General features: G+C 39.0%; 1 protein-coding gene across 1 annotated transcript; it reads right to left on the bottom strand.

Annotated features, from left to right (window-relative positions):
• Positions 1–23,401: 23,401 nt before the first annotated feature.
• LOC122755166 (non-structural maintenance of chromosomes element 4 homolog A-like) lies at positions 23,402–24,754 on the bottom strand. Its single transcript, XM_044003507.1, is given in 4 exon segments — positions 23,402–23,564; positions 23,736–24,046; positions 24,213–24,606; positions 24,608–24,754. Coding segments are annotated over 4 exon segments (993 nt in total). The 3' UTR covers positions 23,402–23,423.
• Positions 24,755–25,816: the final 1,062 nt, after the last annotated feature.

Below are 25,816 nucleotides of genomic sequence, written 5' to 3'. Positions count from 1 at the left end.
AATTGGTAAAAGATACTTTCATTTCAACATGGGCCAAGGTTATCAGTCAATTAACTACTGAGTTTGGTCTTCAATAAGTCAAATCAATAAGCATTCACTGTGTGCCAAGAAAACCCCAAATGGGTTCATGAAGAGTAAGACATGACTGAAAAACAACTAAACAACAATAACTGAAAATGTGGTAGGCAGTATACTAAGCCAGGTATACAAATATAAGCAAAAAGAAATAGAACCCCCATGCCCTCAAAAAACTTACATTCTAATTGGGGAAAGCAATACATAAAAGAGACTTGAAAAGCAATGGGATGGGGGAAGGATGGAGGAGGGGAGGAACATAAATTTTAGGAGTAGAATCAGGTGAAGAGAAGAATCAGAGCAAAAAGGAAAAACCTCTAAAAAGAAAAACAACAGCACCAAAAACAAAAGAAATAGCATGGTCCACTATTTCTTTTGTTTTTGGTGCTGTTGTTTTTCCTTTTTGAGATTTTTCCTTTTTGCTCTGATTCTTCTCTTATAACATGACTAATGCAGAAATATGTTTAATGTTTTATATATATATATGTGCATATAAAACCTATATCAGATTACCTGCTGTCTAGGGGAGGGAGGAGGGAAGGGAGGGAGGATGAAAAATTTGAAATTGGAAATCTTATCTAAACAAATGTTGAAAACTAAAAAAAAAAGAAGAAGAAGAAGAATCAGGTGAAGAAGGAATGAGAAAATAAGCATGGTTGGCCTGAACACTTCCTTGAAATGGACATTCCAGAAGAAACTCAGTAACGGGAAGAAGCCATAAGGGAAGAGGAATCTACCAGGGAAGGAAGGTTGAGAAATGGAAGAAAAGTCAGGAATGGAGAGGAATTTGGGAAACCAAATTTACTTATTCCAGGGGATATTTTTCTAGGAGAAAACAGCTACATCAGGATTGTAATACTTAATAGAAAAAAGAAAGCTCTAAGCCACAGGAGAAGTGGGTCCTGAAATACCAGAGAATATGCTAAAATTTCCAAAATTCTGGGTTAGAGTTCCCTCTTCTGGCATTCCTCATGTATTACAGCACATTATTCTGAAATTCACAATTTTATTCTTTAAAAAGGCTTAAACATTCATATAAACCATTAATACTTGTTTGGGAAAAATATTTCTCATAAATTAATATTTTCCCATTTTAAAAGTTCATGCCCTATCTAAAAGATTTCTCTTTTTCCTAACATGTACCTAGTATTATTCCATTTTTAGATGCAAGTGATTTACATCATAAGCTTAAAGCTAGAAATAACAAGAATCAGTAATGTAAATTGGCACACCTATTCAAATAACAGTTAATAGAATTGGAAAAACTAAGAATATATTAGTATCAATCTTCAAGCAATTTTTAAAAGCAATTGATTATTTTGCTTATGATGTTCTTTCAGTCCTCCACCTCCTTTTATGCATTTCCTACACATATTTCAAAGCTTGATTCAAAGTGGAGTTATACCTAGTTCAAGATAAATTTGGCTTTGATGAAATACCCTAACATCTAGCAGAGGTCTCCCTTTCTTGAAGGGGTCATTTCCTCCATGCAGTGAACACTCTTCTTGAAATTTATTTCATTCCAACAAGTTTTTTTAAGAACCTGCTACTAAGCTAGGAATTTTAGTAGGAACTGAGGATGAAAATTGTACTTGTCTTCAAAGAACTTACATTCTACTATATAGAAACAATGTGTATACCGAAGAATATCAAAAGTATACAAAACAAATGCAATGTAATTTCAGGGAAAAGACACTAGCAACTGAGGGAGTTTAAAAACAAAAACAACTCTTACGTAAGAGCTAGAATTTAAGCTGAACCTTAAATGGAGTTAGGGATTTCAGGAGGGAGGTAAGGAGAGAGAATATTCTCAGCATGGGGGATTGTCTTAGTAAAGACTCAAGAAGGTTTGCAAAACCAATAATCAGCATAAGGAAATATGGAAAGGGTAGAGTCAAGATGGTAGAATAAGAAGAAGCGGTACAGTCTATCTCCCCACCATATCTCCTCTACAATGATCTAGAAAATGCACCAGATCAAATTCTGATTGGAAAAGATAAGAAAAAGGTCATAATTAGTCATTTTTTCAAGTTAGACAGAGAGGTCTTCAGGCACTAGGAAAGGAGTCTGGCCAGTAACACACATAAGGGGGAAGCATTTTAGCACCCAGGGACTGAAAGATGGCAGAGATTGGAGTTCATAAAAAGATCCCAGGAGATCCCTTGAACTAGTTCAAGGTACTATATGACATCTCTGTCACCAACTACCTAATTTGGGGTCATGGATCCAGGGTGTAAAGCAATGGTCAAAAGCATGGGCCCTAGCCATGTACTGAACAAGTAACAAGTTCCCAAAACAAAATGTAGTTATGTGACTGCAACTATTCCCAGAAGCATAGAGGGAACTCATTTCTAGCCTCCAGCCTCACATAGAAGCTTGCAGTAGAATAACTAGGGCAGGAATCTCAGACCAAAGGGTACCCTTCAGCAAAGTTGCTCTGAACCTGCAAAGCCTCCCATCATGCTAAGAGTGGCTAAGGCCATCAGCCGGCTACTAAAACTCACAACCAGTGATAAGTCCACACACCCAAACTTAGGTCAAGAACTTACAGAGCTCAGACTAGGAGCAGACCTGGATCACATCATTTTAGGAACTCTGAAAGTGTGCAGATCCCTAGCCTAACCTGCAAAAGCATCAAAAGGAGGTAGGACAGAAGTTCATCCTCCCCCAGAAATGTGCAAAGCTCAACACTAATATAAACTTTAAAGTGAAGAAGCAGGCTGGAAGGAGTAAACAAAAAAGAATCCCATTATAAAGAGATATTATGGTGACAGAAAACTTCAAAGCATAAACCTAAAAAAAAGAGAATTGCTCCAAAACATCTACAAACAAAGCCTCAAAGAAAAATGCACGTTGGACTTCTATAAGTCCAACAAGAATTCTAGGAGAGTTAAACTTTAAAAGAGATTTAAAAGATTAAAAAAAATTAAAAAACAACGGAGAGTAGTAGAGAAAAAAATGGAAAAAGAAGCAAGAGCTAAGGAAGAAAAATATGGAAGGAGAATTACTAACTTGGAAAACTTATGAGAGAATCTCCTTGAAAATTAGAATTGGCCAAACGGAAGCTAATGATTCCATGAGAATTCAAGAAAGAATAAGAGAGGGGCAGCTAGGTGATGCAGTGGATAAAACACCAGCCCTGGATTCAGGAGCACCTGAGTTCAAATTCGGCCTCAGACACTTGACACTTACTAGCTGTGTGACCCTGGGCAAGTCACTTAACCCCCATTGCCCCACAAAACAAAAAACAAAGAAATAATAAGAAAGTCAAAAGACTGAAAAAAAGAGAAGAAAATGTAAAGTATCTCATAGGAAAAACAACTAACCTGGAAATATGTTGAGAAGATATAATTTAAGAATCATTGGACCACCAAAAGACCAAAAGGTAGTATTCAATAAATCTTAAAGAAAACTTCCTGATATCTTAGAACAGGAAGCAAAATAGATACCATTGATAAGACTCCAGCTGTCACTTCCAAAATGAATCCCCAAATGAAAACTCCCAGGAATATTATAGCTAAAATCATAGCTCTCCTGTCAAGGAAAATATGCTGCAAATAGTCAAAAAGAAAGAATTCAAGTACCAAGGAGTCACAATTATATTACACCAAATTGAGCAGCTGCCACTATAAAAGAGCTATATATAAAAGTTAACTATTGTTGTTGTTGTTAACAATGATCTTTTTTTAACCTGATAATTCTTCTTGGGATCATAGATCTAGAGCAGGAAGAGGCCTTAGAGTCCATCTAGGTCAACCCTCTTATTTTACAGCTGAGGAACTAAGAGGAAGAAAGGTTCAGTGTCTGTTCAGTGTCACACAGCTAGTAAGTGTCAGCCAGGATTCAGACCCAGGTCACCATATTGCCTCTCAAATACTGCAAATACTTAAAGAGATTGACTTTTTTTTTTTTTTTGCAGGACAATGAGGGTTAAGTAACTTGCCCAGAGTCAGACAGCTATTAAGTGTCAACTGTCTGCGGGTGGATTTGAACTCAGTTCCTCTTGAATCCAGGGCCAGTACTTTATCCGCTGCGCCACCTAGCAGCCCCCTAGAGAGATCTTTTTTTTTGGGGGGGGGGTGAGGCAATTGAGGTTAAGTGACTTGCCCAAGGTCACACAGGTAGTTAAGTGTCAAGTGACTGAGGCTGGATTTGAACTCAGGTCCTCCTGAATTCAGGGCCAGTGCTCTATCCACTGGGCCACCTAGCTGCCCCTAGAGAGATCTATCTTAACCCTTCATTTTCCCACCATACCCCCCACAAACCTTTCCAGGCTAACATAGCCTTTAGGAACCATGATGATAGTAATCATCATGAGAAATTAAAATAGGACTTTAATGGAATAGTATTATTTCAAATAAATAACAAGGAGGTCACTCTTCCCAATTTACTCTTCCCACTTCTAATTTTTCCTAATCCCAAGTCTCAGGGAAACTTCCTCTTTTCCCATGTTCTGCCATCCTCCAGATCCCCAAAATATATTTTGTCTCTTCCTTCTATTTCTTTTTTAAAAAATTATCTGAATTTTTATTTATTTGGGGGAGGCAGGGCAATGAGGGTTAAGTGACTTGTCCAGGGTCACACAGCTAGTAAGTGTCAAGTGTCTAAGGCCTCATTTGAACTCAGGTCCTCCTGACTCCAGGACCAGTGCTCTATCCACTGTGCCACCTAGCTTCCCCAAATATGGTTCTTTCTTTTTTTTTTTTTTTAAATTGTGGCTTAACACTATCTAATGGCAATTTGAAAACTTGACTCTAACTTCAGTTCATTTGGTTGGGTTTTTTTGTTTGTTTGGGGTTTTTTTTGTGAGGCTATTGGGGTTAAGTGACTTGCCCAGGGTCACACAGCTAGTAAGTGTCAAGTGTCTGAGGCCGGATTTGAACTCAGGTCCTCCTGAATCCAGGGCCAGTGCTTTATCCACTGTGCCACCTAGATGCCCCTAGTTCATTTGGTTTTAATGACTGTCATAGCTGAAAAAAAGATGCCTTACAAAGATATAAAGATCCTAATGGAATAAGCACATTATTGACTGTGCTTACAAAATTATGATACCCGGTGTTTTTTTTTCAGTCTTATCAACCAATTATGCCAAGGTTTTTGCTGAAATTCAATTAGTAAATTTCTACCATCCCTCCTCGGTCAATTATCCTTGAAAATTAAATGGAAGGGTTTACATTTTTATATTTTCAACAAATGGTTTCAAAACCTGCTGAAACTCTTCATTTGGAAGATTTTTAACAGACTAGAAAATTCCATTTCCAAGATTTTTAAAAAATGTATAGATAGGAGATTCTAAAGCAGGTGACATATTATCTTCAGCAACCTAGAGAAAAAAGAATAAGAATTCAGAAGGAAAAGCAACCAAAGCAAGCACTGCAGAGAGATCAAGAATGAAGATGGATAAAAGGCCAGTAGATATGGCAATTAAGAGATCACTGGTAACATAGAAGACAGTAGTTTCAGTTGAGTGAGAATTCAAAGATAAAGAAGAGGTTGATAACCTGGAAGTTTGAAGGATGGGGTTAAACTCAACAAGGAAATTCAGAAATGGGGTGTATATGAAGAAAAAGATAACGTAATGACATTCTCAGTGCATATTGCAATGTTTCCTTAATTGCCTATCCTGTGCTACTTAATCTTTCCCACTCAAAAATGAAAAGCGCCAGACTCCACCCTACAGAACCTGGCAATGAGGGGCATCTATAGCAGCCACATAGTGATCTGGGGATAGAGTATGGGGACACTGGGGTTGGGGAGTAAATTTCATTTGTATAGCTGCTTCTGGTGCTGGGTACCTAGTAATAATAATAATTATTATTATAGCTAATATTTATACAACATCTACTATGTGCTTGACATTGTACTAAGCACTTTGCAAATATCTCATTTGGAGCAATTTGGAACTATGCCCAAAGAGCTATAGAACTGTGTATACCCTTTGATACAGCAATACCACTGCTGGGTTTATATCCCAAAGACATCCCCCAAAAGAGAAAAAGACCTATTTGTATAAAAATATTCCTAGCAGCTCTTTTTGTGGTGGCTAAGAATTGGAAACCAGAGGAATGCCCATCAATTAGGGAATGACTAAACAAGCTGTGGTATATGATTGTAATGGAATATTTTTGTGCCATAAGAAATGACAAGCAGCTTTTGCTGCATCCCTTGGGTTTTGGTATGTTGTCTCATTATTATCGTTCTTGTTAATAAAATTATTTATTGTTTTTATGACTTGTTCTTTGACCAACTCATTCTTTGAGATTGAATTATTTAGTTTTCAATTAAAATTCTAACCTGTTTCCAAAAAAAAAAAAGAAAGAAAGAAAAAGAAATGACAAGCAGGATGATTTCAGAAAGGTCTAGAAAGACTTACATCAACTGATATATAGCAAAGTGAGCAGAACCAAGAGAACATTGTGCACAGAGACAGCAATATTGTTTGATGAAGAACTGTGAATAACTTAACTATTCTCAGAAATACAATGATCCAAGACAATTCCAAAGAACTAATGATGAAGCATACTACCCACCTCCAAAGAACTAATATTGATTAAACACAGATTGAAGCATGCTATTTCTCACTTTCTTTCATTTTTTTTCTTTTATTCAAGTTTTCTTGTACAAAATGACTAATATGGTAGTGTTTTACATAATTGCACATGTATAACCTACATCTGATTGCTTACCACCTCAGGGAGGGGGATAATTTCTACTGGAAGTCCTCCAGAAATGAGGAATTTACCCCCTCAGAGGCCACCCATTCCAACACATTGTTAATAATTGTTAAGAAGTTTGTTTGTTTTTAATTGAAGTCATTTCTGAATCTCTAAAACTTCCATCCATTGCTTCTAGTTCTTCCCTCTGGGACAAAACAAGATAATCACTTTTCAACATGACAGCTCTTGAAATATTTAAAGACAGCTGCTGCCATGTCTCCCCCAAGTGTTCTCCAGGCTAAACATCTTCATTTCCTTCAGCTTCCACCTGATCGTGGCTACTTTTTCTGTGCTACTCAATCTTCCCCACACAAAAATTAAAAGTGAGAGGGAGCTTCTCCTGAGGAACAACTGCCCTTGTAGCCTATAAAAGCAAGCTGGACCTATTCTGGGACTGTCAGCTCTTGAGAATTTCTTCTTTGATATTTCCCTTGTCCCTTGCAGCAAAGGGTAAGGGAAGGACATTTTTCCCTCTTAGCCCCCAACCAGGAGCAGCAATGGCAAGTTGCTTCGGAAGCATGTAACACATGCAGCTCAAATCCAGCCTTCTGCAAGAAGCATTTTACGGATCCTACTTAATGCTACTGCCTTCCGCATAAGATTATCTCCAATATATTCTGTATATATCTTATTTGTACATAGTTGTTTGCATGTTCAGGTACTCCCCCATTACTATGAGCTCCTTGATATCAGAAACTGGGTTTTCCCCCTTTCTTTGTAACCCCAGCACAGTGCCTGGAACATAGTAGACACTTAATAAATGTTTGTTGACTTGATTTGTTTACTTCAGTTGATTCTCATCTGTCATCCTGGTCACCCTTATTTGGATATGCTCCAGTTTGTCAGTGTCCTAAAATGTAATGCCCAGAACTGAACACAATATTCCAAACATGTTCTGCCCAAAGCAGAAGAAAGTAGGATTATATCTCCCTCTCCTGGACACTCTGTTTCTATTTTTGTTGTTGATTCGTTTCAATTGTGTCTTACTCTTCGTGACTCCATTTGTGATTTTCTTGGCAGAGGTACTGGAGTGGTTTGTCATTTCTTTCTTCAGTTTATTTTACAAATGAGGAAACTGAAGCAAACAGGGTTAAGGACTTGCCCAGGGTCACACAGCTAGTAAGTATCAGAAGCTGGATTTGAACTCATGATGATGAGTCTTCCTGATCCCAAGCCCAGTCTTTTATCCACTGTGTCACCTAGCTGCCATGTTTCTACGAATGTAGCCTAATATTTCAATTACTTTGTTTTGCTACCGTGTCACACTGTTGAATTATATTAAGCTTACAACCCCCTGAAATTCCCAAATCTTTTTCACACATGTAAGGTAATGTGGGGGTGTTAGGTTTCTTTGACCCATGTATGCCCACATGGATCTGTCTAGTTGTGGTTTACAGGGAGGCAAGGGTAGATATTTCTAGAATCTCTCTCCCTACTTTGAATCCTGCCAGGAGGTAAAGCGGGGGACCAGAGGCTGGCCACTTTGCTCTCCTCAAGGAGAGAGACTATTGGGCTTGAATTCTATCTGTTCCCTTAAATATTGTTAGTTTAGGGAAAATCATTTTTAGATTCACGCTATGCTCCTGATTGCTATTCTTTAATGGGAAAAGAGGGCTCCAAGCTATATATTCAAGTCTTGACTCCTTCCCACCAAATGTCAGTTCCATAATGAACATGCATAGCAAATAGCAGATAGAACCATTTATCCAAGTTAAAAGCAAAACAGAAGGGGCAGCTAGGTGGTGCAGTGGATAAAGCACTAGTCCTGGATTCAGGAGGATCTGAGTTCAAATCCAGCCTCGGACACTTGACACTTACTAGCTGTGTAACCCTGGGCAAGTCACTTAACCCTCATAGCCCCCCCAAAAAGATGTGGAAAAGCAAAACAGAAATCAGAGAAAGTATACATAGGAGAATATATAACAGACAATACACAAATTTATGAGCTTTCCCATTGGGAGCAAGATAGCTCAACCAAGACAGAGAAATTCAGATCTCATCCAAGGGGAAATTCCGCAAAGTCTCTACTGTAGCAAGCTAGAGATAGGGACATGATAGAGGTTGCCAACTTCTCTACATATTGGATTCTTCCCAGAGTCTTTTTCCTTTCATGGACCTCAACAGAAGATGGAATTGTGTCTTCTCTCTTGACAGTGGAAGCCAGAATAATTGAATCTCTCTCATCTCTAGCTGTCAGCAACATTGAATACCCCACAGAAATGTACAGAGGGCATTGAGTAATCAGTCTCTACCAATGAGAAGAGAGTTCATACAATTGGCCCTTTGAGCTAAGCACTGACATGAACTATTGTCTAGTCTTCTCTCCGGTACTTTGTACACTTGATTTATTTTACTCCAAGTGTTGGACTTTAAATTTATCCCTGTTAAATTCAATCTTAGATTCAGCCCATGATTCTGGCTCTTCAATAATTCTTTGAATCATGATTCTGTCATTCAATATATTAGCTATCCCTTCAAACTTTGTGTCATCTGTAAATGTAATAAGCATAACATCTCTGCCTTCACCTAAGCCATTTAAATGTTGATCATAATAGAGTCAAGGATAGATATTTGAAGTACCTCCATTAAAGGACTCTATATAGGTTGAAACCAATTTATTAATCACTATTTTATGGGTCCAATTATTCAAACAATTTTAAATCCACTTAACTCTACAATCATCCATCCTGCATCTACCATTTTAACAAGAAAAGTCATGAGAGATTTAATCAAATGGCTAGTTGAAATCTAATTGTACTGTTTCTGTGGTATTCCTCAGATATACTAGTGTAGTAACATTGTAAAAAGAGAAAGGAAGAAAGGAAGGAAAGGAAGGAGGGAGGGAGGAGAGGAGAGGAGAGGAGAGGAGAGGAGAGGAGAGGAGAGGAGAGGAGAGGAGAGGAGAGGAGAGGAGAGGAGAGGAGAGGAGAGGAGAGGAGAGGAGAGGAGAGGAGAGGAGAGGAGAGGAGAGGAGAGGAGAGAAGAGAAGAGAAGAGAAGAGAAGAGAAGAGAAGAGAAGAGAAGAGAAGAGAAGAGAAGAGAAGAGAAGAGAAGAGAAGAGAAGAGAAGAGAAGAGAAGAGAAGAGAAGAGAAGATGCAGTTACTCTGGCATTACTTGTTCTTGATGAACCCATGCTGGCTCTTAGTGATAACCACTACTTTTAGTATTTACAAAACAAACCTTTACCAGTACAATCTAGAATATTTCCTGCTATCAAAGTCAACCTCACTGGTCTATACAGTAATACTCTACCTTTGTCCCCCAATTATTTTATTTTTTTGTTACATTTTAAGTTCTGAACTGCCTCCCTTCCTCCCGCCCTAACCACCCTGCACTAGAGAAGGCTACCATTTTAGACATTCAGAAATATATGTAAAACCATACTATGCACATTCTATTTATCATTCTTTGGCAATTAATAGCATCTTCCTTCATAGATCCTTTGTAGTTGATTTGAGTATTTATAAAAGTCTGAATAACTTGGTTGTTCACTGTGATGTTTAAAATCTATATTGTGTGATCCACTTAAATTAGGTCTGGAACAGAGGCGGCCCTTACACACTGCTTCAAGCTGATTGGTTGTTGTCATCCAAATCCATTGGTTTAAGGGCTAGCCAGGTATGATTACAATCTAGTTAACCTGAAGTAGGCTAATCAGCAGTCAATCACTCTCACTTAATTCAATCAGTTTAGAGTAATCTCCAGGTGGGTCTTTGAGTATCTGCTAAATCCCATTATTTTATCACATCACAATTATTCTTTGAACAATATTACTATTACTGTATACTATGTTCTCTTGGTTCTGCTCATTTCACTTATCAATATTTCATGCAAGTCTTTCCATGTTTGTTTTTTTTCTAAAATCAACCAGCTCATCATTTCTTATAGTAGTATTCCATCACAATCATATACCATAGCTTATTTGTCTGAGGCTGGATTTGAACTCAAGTCCTTTTGATTCCAGGGCTAGTATTCTATCCATTGCACTACTTAGCTGCCCCTTCCTGACTCTATTCTTACATGCCTATGCCATTTTTAATATTTATTATCCATGACCTGCCCTTGATATATCTTATTTCAAATCAAAGTTGGTCAATGAATTCCCAGTGTTTCTACATTTGTCTCTCTAGATAGAGGTCCCTTTTCTTTCTCTTACATTTGTGTTGTTGGAATTTATTCTTAAGTATATACCATTCCAGGGCAGCTAGGTGGTACAGTGGATAAAGCACTGGCCCTGGATTCAGGAGGACCTGAGTTCAAAGCCGGCCTCAGACACTTAACACTTACTAGCTGTGTGACCCTAAGCAAGTCACTTAACCCCAATTGCCTCACCAAAAAAAAAAAAAAGAATTTTAAGTCCTGAAATTCTCTATTTTTTCTCTGAATTCTTTGAAATCTGTTTTTCCCTGTTCTAGGGTATATATGACACTAAGCATGGCTTTCCCCTCCTACCTATCACAGACTCCAAGCTGGGCTTGTTACTTCCTCCCAAAACTCCCATCTCTACTTTGGCAACCAGTTCCTCCCAACGGCCCAGTAGAGCAACAGCCCTGTCTGTTCCTTTTCCCTTCTTTCAATGCTTTGGAGCCTGGAAGTAGACATATGGTACAAAGTAATCCAACTAAAGCAATAATAAAAATGCTTATTCACTGCTTACCTCAAAAAGATGGTATAAAGCTTAATCATCTGCTTTTGTTTTTCCTGAATACAGGTGTCCTTATGAATATAATCTACTATTGATCTGAGGGGCAGAAAAGCATATTTCAAGCCGAATAAGCTTTTTTGCTTTTCTTAAGGATTTTGTTTTTGTACTTCCTTGTCCCCTTTTGGACTTTGCATAAGAGACAGGGAATCACAGAGACTTACAGAGGAGTGGCAGCTTTTCTTACCACTACTGTCCTGCTCTGGCACAGATCAGGGAGGAGTGGTGACCCTGTCAGAGTCACAGCCCAACATCTATTTTTTCTTACTGTTACTAATGATTCCTTCTACACTGTACCTACCCTTCTCTTTTCAAGCTACTGCCAATCTTAGATTCTTACTTCAAAGGTTTTGATGCTGTCACCCTAGGACAAAATATCAAATAACACATGAATGAACAGAAAGTAAAAATTACAACAGCTAAATGGTTAGTATTATCATACTAAATATGAAGCTGTAAAAGAGGTTGTTTTTTTTGTTTTGTTTTGTTTTGTTTTGTGGGGCAATGGGGGTTAAGTGACTTGCCCAGGGTCACACAGCTAGTAAGTGTGTAAAGTGTCTGAGGCCAAATTTGAACTCAGGTCTTCCTGAATCCAGGGCTGGTGCTCTATCCACTGCGCCACCTAGCTGCCCCAAAGAGGCTGTTTTTGTTTATTTCTTTCCCCTGTAATTTCCATGTTACAGTAAGGTATTGGAAGAGAACTTCAGTAGATTTTTTTTCTTTACAGGAAAATCCACTTCAGCTAGCTCATTACCAGCTCCAGCCAAGGATCCTTTTCCTTGCCAGGTACCATCATGACTACCAAAGTTCTTTGAGATCAAACTGATTGCATAGCTTTATTAAGATTTGAGGCATTCTTAGGACCTTACAGCAATCAGAATGAAGAAAGCCTTTATTTTATTCAGTTTTTCTTAGGGACCATACCTCACATCCCCAAGTTGGATGGTTCACAAAACTTTCCTATTAAGATCCTGTACTTGGATTATTCTGAGTCTAACTTGTCTTCCCAGTTAGATATTAGTCATAAATTTAGAGCTTAGGGGAGAAACTTAATTAATAAGTCAAGAAGCTGAGGGCCAGTCAGTACTGTAGCAAAAGCTCAGTACATGTAGGGTTTTTTTCCTCGTCATGTCCCAACATTTTGGTCAGTCTAATCTGACTCAGCAGGGGCAACAATATTTTGGGGGGAAAGAAATGGTAGTGATTGGGATTTACATGCAGTGTGAGCTTCTCCATGGCAACAAGGAGGACAGGGAACATTATCATCAGTGTCAGTTCCAATATTAATAGTAACACTCATATACTTAGAAAACTAAGAAAATCATTAATCTGGATAATCCCTCCACCATATTCTCTTGGAAGACCATCCTCATGAGCTTTGGGGCCTAAAATATTCATCACCCAGTGGCTTTCCCTTGACAAACCTAGCTAGTCTGGTGCTTGGGTGACAAGCACCATTGGGCCTGCCTGTACTTGAAGCTCTTCGGGTTTTTTAAGATCTATAGGAGGTTGTGTTCTATTTGGATAGCTGTCAGGAATCCAGGGTCACTTTCATGCCATAGTAAGACTTTTCCAATAAGATTCTTGGGGAGAATTTCTTTTTTGAGGGATTGAGTAGGACAGATAGAGTCAAGATCTTTGATTTTATCTATATAGAGAACCCTAAGGTGGGAACTCCACTCTAATGTGTAATGTATAATCTTAGATGCAGCTAGGTGGCACAGTGAATAAAGTATTGAGCCTCAAGTTAGGAAGACCTGAGTTAAAATCTAACCACAGATACTTATTAACTATGTGAACCTGGACAAGACACTTACCTCAACTGTAGAACGGAACCTATGTCCTTTTTTTTTTTTTTTTACAGGGCAATGGGGGTTAAGTAACTTGCCCACAGTCACACAGCTAGTAAGTATCAAGTTTCTGAGGCCAAATTTGAATTTAGGTCCTCCTGAATTTCCAAAGCTGGTGATTTATCCACTGTGCTACCTAGCTGCCCCTAGTATAATATATTCTTGGTAAAAAGCCTATAAATAGGAATTTATGCTCAATTGAATGTCACAAATTTAATAAAAGAGATTGAATATCTATGCAGCTCTGCTCCAAAGCTGTATGATCAATTTGTTCAGAGGTTCCATCAATATTCAAAATGAATTTCCTTTGGAGACAATATAAAATGGTAACTTAAAAGATCTTTTCACTTTCAAAATAGATATTTCCGTGTGTTGTAAGTACAGTAAGTAAGTTGCAATTTTCTGGTTTGTATCAAAGAAACAGGGTGGAAAGAATGTTTTGTTGGAGAAGAATATATATCTTACCTTGCACACACATAGTAGGTGAATAATGAATGAATGAGTTAGAGTATTGGGATTGGGAAAAATAAGAAAATGAGATTAAGGAAGGAAAATTAGAAAGGAGAAGACAAATGTTTCTAAATTACTTTTTAATATTTCTTTAATGTTATCTAGTCCTCAAACATTGTCCTGAAATTGCTAGAAGTTTATAGAAGCCTATAAAGCATAATGATGCCTAACTATATACTCGAGTGCCTAATCAGATTGCCATTAAATTGTTTTACCTTAATCCATTTTGACTTAGGTTCATAGAGTTCCTTTTAAAAACAAGTTTTCTTGCTGCATTTAGCTTTGAATTTCCAGTAACACCCCTTATAATTAATTTTCAAAGTTAAGCAAAACCATCTGAAAGAGTAACTTTGAGTATGGAACATTCTTTATCCATAGTCTATTATACCTCAACCAAGAGGAAAAAAGTGTCCTACAAGACCAATAATTTGAAATCAACATGGTTGTTGCGTTTGAACTCAATTCTGTTCTCTTCCAGTTTTGTCTTCATTTACATTTCTGCAGTCCATGTGTATATTGTTCTCTTGGTTCTGATTTCTTTGCTTTGTATCAGTTCATACACATCTTCCTATGTTTCCCTAAGTCCCTCATATTCATCATTCTACATGACACAATGATATTCTTTATCACTCATATGTCATAACCAGGCCCTAAATGATAGGCACTTAGTTTGCTTCCAGTTTTCTGGAATTATATGCTTGTTTTTCCACAGCAGGGTGGTGTTGCAAAAAGGTCAAATAATCAGAGGTTACCCTTAAAAATAAAACAAACAAAAAATATGTAACTGTCAGCAGCCCCTTTCTTTATCTTAGCATTCATACATTCAACAAAGATTTAATGACAGAACAACAAATAATGTCTATGGAAAATGAGCTATTACTAGACAATGTCTTTTAATAATGTTTTTATTCATATTCTGATAGCCTCTGGATTTCACTAAGCTGGGTAAAATTCCTTGAGTCCAAAGAACTAATTGACCTTCCTGACAGCCACATAAGACAGTCTGCATTTGATGAGAGTTCCCTGAAATGTCTGTGAATCCAGAAACTTCCCAGCATGATTACTGTCCAAATCCATATGCCTAGAATTTGTAGACACAAAGGGTATAGGCCTGGGTAGACACCAGGCTTCAGGGCAATTAAAAACCCCACTGTTTCTTGTTGGATGCCATTTGGCAGCAAACCAAAGAGCTGTGGTATCCCTACTGTGTTCACTGAGAGGCATTATCCTTTGATATCTAATCAAAGGCAAATGCTTTAATTAAGGCTTCTTTCGATATCAAACTAACGTTCAATAAAATAAAGAATACGGTCATTATACTTTTTTTTTTTCAGTCCTCACCATGAAAGTGGAATCTGCTTTGCCCAGCTTTCAGGTGAAGATATAAAAAATGTATATAGAACATCCTTATAGAAAAGCACATTTCATGTATTTTATTCTTTGAAATTAAATACTAAGCAATATTATAAACTTGCAAATAGCCACAAGTTTAGAATAGCTCAAATGGAAGAAAAATAAAAGTTGATTGGTAAAACATAATATCAAATTTAATCAATTTGACCTTAAAAATTGTGTGCTTTTATACTTTCCATGAGTACAGAAAGATTATAGACTACAAGGCAAGGTGCTTTTATTTATAACTAGGTCTTGATTAGTATTCATGGCAATTCCCGGAAGTCATTGCATTATCTGAATTTTTACTGCATATTTCCATTTGGCTAGAACCAATGATCATTCTTTATATAATTATAAATTTGAATAGTATGAATTCAAATACATGCACCCACTTCAGGAATATCTTCAACTCTGAGAGGAAGTGTTGCTCAGTAGGTAGGTTAGCCTAAGAATCAAGTCTTCCTTCTGGTACATACTTGCTGTGTGACTGGAAAAATCTTGTGATTTTCAGTGCCCCAAGAAACTCTCTAAAATTCTAAGTTATAGAAGAATTTTTTACCTGGTTCAGCAGAGAGAATTTCCATGCTAAGAGTTCTTCATACCAATTAAATAAAAAGTAAGACTGATGATGTGATGATGGGAATGGTGGTGGTGACAACAATAGTGTAGTCTTAGGGGTAACTGACAAGGATTAGAACTGACAGGAGTCAGAGCTATAACTAGGACTTTTTGTGCTTGGGGCACACATACCTTCTCTTATGGAATGGAGAAGGAGTCAGCTATGGTGAAGAAAATACAGGAAGAAGAGACTTCTCCACTTTTGGGGAGGCTTCAGTACAAGAGTAGAGGCTGGGAGAAACTCATCCCAGGACCCATAAAGTACCATCCTATTTTAACTAGCTATTCTTACTAACTACACATCAAATTCTATTGTTTCCATAACATTGAAGAGACTGAAAGGGCCTTCTAAATCCATTGCCTTCCTATGCGGCAAGACAAGCACACAATTACACAGCTAGCAGAGTTAAACCATTCAGGATACCAATGTAGAATTATTTAATGAAAGTGACTAAACTGTACTATTAGATGAACTATTAATTCAATAACATATGAATACACAGTTACTAATAAAATAGACTGTTTAACAATAGTTCTAAGTTTATAAAATACATAATGAAACGAGTAAGTGAAATACTTAATCAGTAGTGGACCAATACCTTTATACTTGGCCCAGGTGGGCTTACCTAAACATGGCCACATGAACTTGTCAGCTTTAAGCAGAAAAAGAAAGAAAAGAAGCTCAATAATGTGAGGAACAGGTGTAGGAAGGTACTCTATATATATGTTATATATGCTGGCACAAGAGGAACAGTACTAGGATGTCATGATTCTATTGGCCATAAAGAAGCAAGGAGAAAAGTCAAGAGACCAAATACAAAGACCCTGCTTATTATTTCACTCAAACTAGGTCACATGATTTTGTGCTAGCCAGAACTCTAGGCTATACCTCATGCCCACCTACAAGTAGTAAAATGCTTCCTACTGCAAACTTTATCAGGAAAAGGAGTCAGTTTATAAGGAAGGAAATCTAACCCTAAAGCAAACTCTTCAATTCACTCCATTTGACTATTAGGGTTCCACAGTATTAAATCATGTCCTACCCCCCAGACTATAATGGGAAGTTGTTCCATCAATCCTATGATCCCCTTAAAGATTGATATTGTACTAGCGATCAAGGTGGAAGAGGGCAGCTTCTTCTATAACCCCTACCCCCCATTCAAATGGTTAGAGGGTATCAGATGTTAGCTATGTATGGCATTTCAAGAGATAGTAAAACTCGGGAACGTAGCTATAAAGTATCAGTTATTTAATATGAAATTACTAAGGAGGGTGGGGCTAGGAGCACATTGTACCAGAAGAAAAGAAGGAACCTTCCATTCTTCCCTAATCTTTTTGGTACATTGATACTACTCCATTAATGTTCTGCTATGTCAATCCTCAAGAGAGTCGTGAAATTGCATCTAAATATTCTCTCATTTTAAACATCTGGGTAATACCCACAGACCATGAGAATAAGATTTTTCCAAATTTAGAAAAGTTTATCCCTTTGGATGGCCAGGAATTGGTATGGGTTACTCAAGGAGGACCAGAACCTCAGGTGTGAGGGTTTACTGAGACCTTTTCAGGGCCACTCATCCACCTTTGGTATCTACCTGGCACTCAACTCTCACCTGTGGCTCCAAGAAGCTGTAGCATTCACAGCCACCTGCCAATAAACTGTCTTAGCAGACAGGCTAAACCAGATTGAGAGTAGCCAACAGGCCTCAAAGTCCATAGTTAGGAGCATGCCTACCCCAAGCATGGAAAGACTTTCCACCAGTGGAATGGGTGACTTAGAATAATTTGTTCCAATAGTCAATGAAGGTGGCTAAAGCAAGCCTTTTGTGGAATGTTTAGAGATTGGTAAGACACCAAGGCCATCTGATGCATCCTGGGCCATCTTGACTTTTGTCTTACCACTGACTTCAGCAACTCTGGAAGAAAGAGTAAGGCCAACAACTTCAGGCAACTAACTGCCTTACTTAAGTCCAATTCCCATGTGAGTCAAGACATCATAATGTCACTGGTGCCCTTTGAAAACAAAGGACAAACAAAAACAACAGCAAAGGATAGTATGACATGGTATAATCATGAACATCAAAGATAAATAAGATCAGATCCTGCTCTCAAGGAGCTTTCAGTCTAGGAGAGGAGTGACCAAATAGTTCATCAACCCATAATCAAATTACTGGTCGCCAGCTGCGATGTTTAAAAATCTAACTACAAGGGGCAGCTAGATGGCGCAGTGGTAGAGCACTGGCCCTGGATTCAGGAGTACCTGAGTTCAAATCCGGCCTCAGACACTTGACACTTACTAGCTGTGTGACCCTGGGCAAGTCACTTAACCCTCATTGCCCTGCAAAAAACAAAAAAAAAAACAAAAAAAATCTAACTACAATGTCTAAAAATCTAATGTGTGGCCACCTTAAATTAAAAGCTTTAGCACCAGTCTTTGGGCATTAAGCATTTATTAAAGTATATTAGGGGTTGGCAAAGAGAGAGAGAGAGAAAGCTGCCTTCCCCTAGCTATCTAAGAGACTGAATGTCCCTCAGTTCCACCGGAAGTCCCCTGTCAAACCGGAAGAGGGCAGTCCACACACACAACTCCAAGATAATTGGCTGGTCCATTGATTGGCATGACTTACAGACAATTTATGAATAGACATAACTTCCAGATGTCAATCTGACCTTCAAAATCTCAGAAAGGTCACCTCATGCTTTCTCGGTTCTCGCACTACTTTTTCAAATTTTGTTAGGCTTCCTGTTACCAATCACATTAAAAGCATTTCCTTTACAGGACTTAACAGAGCATGAGCTTTGTTGACAAGGAATCACCTGCTTGCCAAAATGAGGGATCAAAGTAGTTCACATCTGCTTTGATTGTTGGACTAAAATTCAGTAGACCTGATTTCCAGTCCTGTCTTTGTCCCTAACTTGAACCAGTTTTTGAGGAAGAAGTAAACTTTTCTGATAACATCAATTTCTCTATTTTTGCCCTTGGGCCTATTTTTTCCTTATATTTTCCGACAGATTACCCCTTTGATCATTCCCTTCATAATTTTCAAGCTCTCTTCATCCAATGGTTCTTGGTTCTTTTAAACGTGCTTATATCTCACCAATCCTTTAAAAAAAATTCTTTTAAGAAATAGCTGAATAGTGATATATAAATATAAATGAATTTTATTATGCCATGAAAGATGAATAAGATGGATTCAGAAAAATATAGAAAGGCTTGTAATAACTGATAGGAATTGAACAGAACCAGAAGAAAAATCCTTGTGACCACCAAAATAGTAGCATAAGAGGAAACAACCTTGAAGAATGTTAGAACTCTGATCATAGTAAGGGCCAATTATCACTTCAAAAGACTAATGATGGAATATACCTTCTACCTCTTGGCAGAGAAGTAATGGTGTACAAGCAAAGAATGAAGAATGTATTTTCATACATATTTAATGTGTTGGTTTGTTTTGCTTGAAAATAAATATTTGTTAAAAAAGAGGACTTGTACTGGGTGGAATTTAGAGGAGGGTGGGTTAGTATATAGTATTAGACATAAAAAAGAAGAGTATCCATAAATATGGTTTAAATATGTAGAAGTGCAGGAGATCTTGGGATTTATTAGTACCTTGTTAAACAATATCTATTACTTTAAAAATTGCAAACTGTATATAATAGCAGTTCATAGTATCTTATACAATCTTCTTCCCTTCTTTTGTATCCTAAAATATTTGTTGATAATTAAGTTTGTAAAAAATGTAAAATTAAAAATCTCCCTCAATTAAACTATCCTCCCACTAATTCCTCTTTTTCTCCTGTCCTATTTCCCTGTTGAATGATGTATTTTTGTACCTAACACTGTGTACTTTCCCTTTCTTTAACCACTTCAGACTGTGAGAAAATAATTATTAATAATGAATTTTCTTAGGGGCAGCTAGGTGGCGCAGTGGATAGAGCACTGGCCCTGGAGTTAGGAGGACCTGAGTTCAAATCCAGCCTCAGACACTTAACACTTCTTAGCTGTGTGACCCTAGGCAAGTCACTTAACCCCAACTGCCTCACCAAAAAAAAAAAAAAAAAAAAGAATTTTCTTGAGGGGCTGCCAATCAGTTTTAGCCCTTTCTCCCACTTCAGAGAGCTCAATTCTTAGGAGGAACTTTAGCTGGTTCAGGGTGAGTGCAAGGAAACAATAGGAAAGGAGATAGGCTGTTTTGACTAGCTCAGTGAACTCATAGGACTAAGCCACACCTTTGCCCCTCAGGAGGTCTCTTTCTATTAGGCCATGATGTCATCTGCAGAGCTCATTTTAATATGGACCACCCTCAAGTCAAGGTGACCAATGGAATTGAATGATGCTAGCCAATTAGCTTTAATCTTTGAGTATGTCCTTGTAATGGTATTAGAACTGCTTGTTCTGGCAAAGAGCCTTTCCTAGTGCTGGAATGCTTTGCATCATCCAGAAAAAAAAGACTGTAAATCTTCAATATTCCCATCAGGATTTTGTCTGATGGTGTTTTCCAGATCTGCCTGGAAGAAGTTTTTGTTTTGTTTTGGGATGGGGGTTGGGGGTGGGGCAGGAGATGGTGGTGGTGTGTGGTATATTGCTTCCTGATTCTGTACTCTATGTACCTGTCTCTTTCTCACTTCTCAACCCCTTGAAGTTTGGATTTCAACCCCACCACTCAATTGAAATTTCTCTCTTCAGGGTTACCAGTGATTCCTTTATTGCTAAATCTATACTTCTTAACCTCCTGAGTATATGACAGTTTCACACTGCCCTCCCCACCCTGCCTCTCCTTTTCTGGATCTTCTCTAGGTTTTTGTTAACACTGTTCTTTTGTGATTCTCTTCCTGTCTGATTAGTCTTACTCAGTTTCCTTTGCAGGATAATCATCCACATGCTATTCTCTATGGTTAGGTGTAGGCTCCCCATTCCCCTAGTTCCTTTCTCTACATACACTCCCAGTGATCAACAACCATTAGTTCAACTATCCACTCTGTTCAAAAGACTCCTTGATCAACATTTCCAGCCTTCACCATCTTTCACCTGAATTCCATTTACACATCTCCAAATTCTGGTTTGTCATCTCTATCTAGATATCCTTTCAAGGCCCAAACTGATCTCTTTCTACTGTTTGGGACAAATTGCCTCAGTTTACCCAAATAATTCAAGGAGACCACCAAGTCAAGCAGAGACAGATTTATTACATTCTTATGAGAATGGGCTACCCCATGCAAGGGATGAGGAGCATGCTAATGAGCTCATGAGTTGGGTTTTTATGGAAGTTTTGAGGGGGGGGTCCCCTCATGCACAGGATGAGTTCACAATCTAACATCCAATCCTGTCTCACCCAGTATGCATGTTCAGCTCATGATCATGGTATGGATGCATGCTCAGCTACGTCTGAGAGCTGGGGTGAAGGGGAGGGGGAAATAGTGAAACCACTCCACCTGTGTAAGGAGGTGCAAGGGGTGGGGGAGAGATGGTACCAGGAGCTGATACTGGGAGCTAGGGCTTAGGAATGCAAGAAGGGAGAGGTTGTATCAGGGTGGGTCTGCACTAGCAGGAGACAGTTCTCCTGCTTGCTCATAGAACAAGGGGGGTGGGGAGCAAGGGGTGTGTTGTAGCAATGGAATGGCTAACTATAACAAGGACTGGGGGCTTTGGAATGCAGGCAGGGAAGGGGGATGGTACCAGTGTACATCAAGTTCAGCAAAGCAAAATACTGGGATGAAACATGAACAGAATGATCTCACAATAACAGGGACTGGGGGCTGGGTACTTTCCAGACCCCATCCTCAGAATCTGAACTGACTCAAGTCCACCGTATCCCATTCACTACCTAAATCCATTCCTCCTACTAATTTTCCTATTCTGTTGAGGACATTACCATTCTTTCATTCTTATGAGGTTCATAATATAGGAATCAACTTCATCTTTTTACTTTCACTCATCCCTGCCCCCCTCCCATATTAAATCAATTGCTAGATTTTGTCAGTTCTGGCTCCATAATGTTATGGGCCTATCGTACCCCAGAAGTTTTCTGGGGTAAATCAAAAGAACCTTCTCCTTGAGAAACTAAACCAAAGAACAGACATACCTAACCAGTCTCCCCCACCCCTTGGGGACATAAGATTAGGTGTGACTGCTGCCTTTGTGGCATGAGGGGGAGAGAGATGGCTTGAGAGATCCAGAGCCACCCCTCACCCAACTTCCCCCAGCCACCACCAGTGGGGGATGATCCTCCCCCAATAAGGGAACTTTCCACAGTCAGAGTGATGGATGGAATTGGGTCAAATTGTTCATGAGTCATCCCAAAAGAATTATAAGATTCAGTGACTCAGTTTCCCAAGTTTTATTGCAATACTGTGAGTGAACACAGGGAGAGAACCAGAAAAGTGGAAAGGTATCTCTCAAATAGGGAAAGAAAAGATAGTTATATTTATAGTATGGATAAATTGATTATCAGTCTCATTATAATAATCTCCACCTTAGGGAGGTACAGGGCAGGGCCTGTCCTATTCATTATAATATTCTCCACCTTGGGGAGATACAGGGGAGGGCTTATCCTAATTTAGAGTTCCTGGGGTCCTAAGTCAACCCCAGAGGCAAGTACCTTTTTCCATGGAGGTGTGTTTTTAGGGTTTACATGTTATAAGGTGAATCTGGGGACATATTTGGCCTTTTCTGTGCATGTCACTTTTTGATTCCCATGCTTAGTTTAAAAATATCTTCATTTATCAGTGGAATTTCTATACCCTGTCAGTGTAGCATTGTGTATCATTGTTATAGTTAAGGTCTCTATGACCTGTCTCTGTATGTTCTTGTTATGGGTACACGAGAACCTAGGCCCTGACTTGTATTAAGACTCAAGTCTTAATTTATCTATTAACTGGGGTCTGAATCCCTTTTAGAGCTCATATCTAAATTAGAGCTTGGGTCTTAGGTTTTTCTGTTAACTCCTTTTTTGCCTCTGTAGGAGCCAAATTAATTATGGGGAGAGTTAATTGGGTGGCTCACCATAATATTGGGGTTCAGAAAATAATGAAGAGACCTCTAGGTCCAAAGTTTCCTCCCTTCCAAACTGCCTTTTTTAGTGATTTCTCCCAGGCCAATAAGAAAGGAGATGAACAGCCTCTTTCCCACAACAAATCAGGTTTTATTAATGGACATAAAATTTAAAACAAAGATGAAGTTAATAAAGCCAGGGACAAGGAAATAGAGGAAGAGAAAAATGGATGAGCTCCCTGGCTCTAGCAAAGACTGACTCAAACCCCAAACTTGCTCTCTGCTCAGTTAACTTGAAGAGCTGGCCTCACCACCTGGGCTCTGTAGTTTCTTTCTTTCTTTCGCTGTTTTTTTTTTTTTTGGGGGGGGGCAGTGAATGTCTTTAATCATAGGAAAGCAAGGCAGCTTTATAAACAATAAAATAAAAAATATGTAAACAAACAAACAAATAAACCCTAAACATCTAATTCTCTGGAAAACACACTTCATAATACAATAAATGATATGTGATTTTTTCCATATAAGGCACCAGTTTTCATTTGACACACCTTAGCAAGCTTGGATTTTACTTGCTACAGCAAGAAGGGGAGATCATAGGCTGTGAAATTTCAAAAGTTCTCACAATGTCCTTCCAGTCTTGATAACTCAGTGATATAATATCTTGGTGCCTGATTTGGGTGCTTTGTTGTTCACTTTCTTCGTTACCCTGGGTAATGGGCTCTATTAATTAATTTTTTTTTTTTTTAGTGAGGCAATTGGGGTTAAGTGACTTGCCCGGGTCACACAGCTAGTAAGTGTTAAGTGTCTGAGGCCGGATTTGAACTCAGGTACTCCTGACTCCAGGGCCGGTGCTCTATACACTGTACCACCTAGCTGCCCCAATGGGCTCTATTATTGGCAGTTTATCTTGGTCAAACCTTATTCTTTCAAAACCATCCCTTACAATGAAGGAAATATGGAAAATGTTTTCCACAGTTCGTGCAAAAGAATCTGGATCAATCACAAAGTCAAAGAAGGATATGGGAGTCTCAGGCTTTTCTCTAAAATAAATCTGCAGTAATCCCAAGATCCTTTCTACCTCCTTTTCTGTAGCCTCTTGTTGGGACTCCTCCGTTTTTTTCAACTCAGCAGGCATGGCCCTTTCTTCTTCTTCTTCTTCTTTTTTTTTTTGGTGAGGCAATTGGGGTTAAGTGACTTGCCCAGGGTCACACAGCTAGTAAGTGTTGTGTCTGAGGCTGGATTTGAACTCAGGTACTTCTGACTCCAGGGCCGGTGCTCTATCCACTAGACCACCTAGCTGACCCCCTTTCTTCTTCTTGCTTATCTTTTCTTCTTTGCTGTTCATTCCATTACTTTGGCATAGGAGGATCAGTCTTGAATGAACCAAACAAAAAGTGGAATGTTGGAGCATTCTTGAATTGTTTTACTGATATTATTCCTACTCTGAGCCAGGAATTATCAGGTAAGTATCCAATATGAAGAGGTTCTTCCTCACTATCACTTTCTTGTACTTCAAGTGCTTCAAGTCAATTTAGGCCCATATACTTAAGTAAATCTTCAGCATATGATGTTGGATCAAATAAGGTCATCTCAGAATGCAATGTATTTGCTTTTTCTTTACCCAAGTCTGAAGCCAAAAGAAGAAATTGGGCATCTAGGGCTGCTTCTCTTGCTTGGGATACTCTGTTAAACAGCTGGTTGGCTTGTTCAAGTGCATCTGTTAATTTGTTGCTTTTTGAACTCAACACAGTCTTCTCGTTGCTGCTGCACGTGGTGGATGAGCTCCTGGTGCTGGTGGCAGATCAGGTGCCACCAGCCGTTCTCCCCCTTGGGCTCTAAACTCGGATCCGAGGATCCTGGGGCTGGACAGGTCTCATCCTTGTCCTTGTCGGCCATCGCTCTGGCCTTTGATCCCCTGGCTGCACTGCGGAGTCCAACAGCTGCTTGCTTCTCAAGGACTGGGCAGGAACGAGTCCTGCTGCAGGCTGGTGCCTGCCCCGCGGGGGCCTCAGTTAGGGTTGCCCGACATGGCCCCAGACCCTCTGTTTGTGTGTGGAAATTGAGTAACAGTTAGCCTCCTGGAGGGAAAAGGGGGGAGGGGTTCTGTAGTTTCAATGGGAGTCAGCTGTACAGTTCCTCTCCAGTCTGCTGGAAGCTCACCAAAAGGAAAGAGAGAGCTCCTCAGCTAGCATTCCCCTTTTACCTTTTTTTCCTCTCCCTCCCCCAAAAGGGAGGTCCTTCAAGTTGCTTGGCTGAGAGTGGTCCCCCTAGTGACCAGTAGTACACTAGCACGTCACTCAGGGCAGGCCAGGTGTGGCTTTTATCAATTCATCCCCAAGTAAGTACTTAGTTTCTCATTCTCACTCAATTCAAACAATACTAAATCAATCAGGTGGGACCCCTGGTCATCTGCGAAATTCCATTATTTTATCACACCTCCTACATCAAGATGATCACCTCATCAGACCACCATCGGTCCTCTATAAAAGTATATGCAAAGTATATACCTGTCTTCTGCTTGAGGAGAAAGGTATCTCAGAGAGCCACACCTCTGTGCCATGCCTTCTCCCCATGAGAAGTCCAAGGATTTCTCTTTTGGTTTCCTTTCCCTAGCCCCTAAATAAACTATTATTTTATTCTGATTGGATTTGTGTGCAAGAGGATATAATTCTTTTTTTTGTTGGTTTTTTTTTTTTTGGTGAGGCAATTGGGGTTAAGTGACTTGTCCAGGGTCACACAGCTAGTAAGTGTCAAGTGTCTGAGACCAGATTTGAACTCCAGGTCCTCCTGAATCCAGGGCTGGTGCTTTATCCACTGAGCCATCTAGCTGCCCTGAGGGTATAATTCTTTAAGGGGAATTCCTAAGAACCCTTATCCCAAGCCCCCACTCAATTTCCCTGTAACAATAACATCTCTCTTATCAGGAAGATTCTCTCTAATCAAATTTTAACAACCCTA

Source organism: Dromiciops gliroides, chromosome 4 (genome assembly GCF_019393635.1).
Source record: "Dromiciops gliroides isolate mDroGli1 chromosome 4, mDroGli1.pri, whole genome shotgun sequence".
In the NCBI taxonomy this organism is placed as follows: Eukaryota; Metazoa; Chordata; class Mammalia; order Microbiotheria; family Microbiotheriidae; genus Dromiciops; species Dromiciops gliroides.
This window is presented reverse-complemented; position numbering and strand designations above follow the sequence as displayed.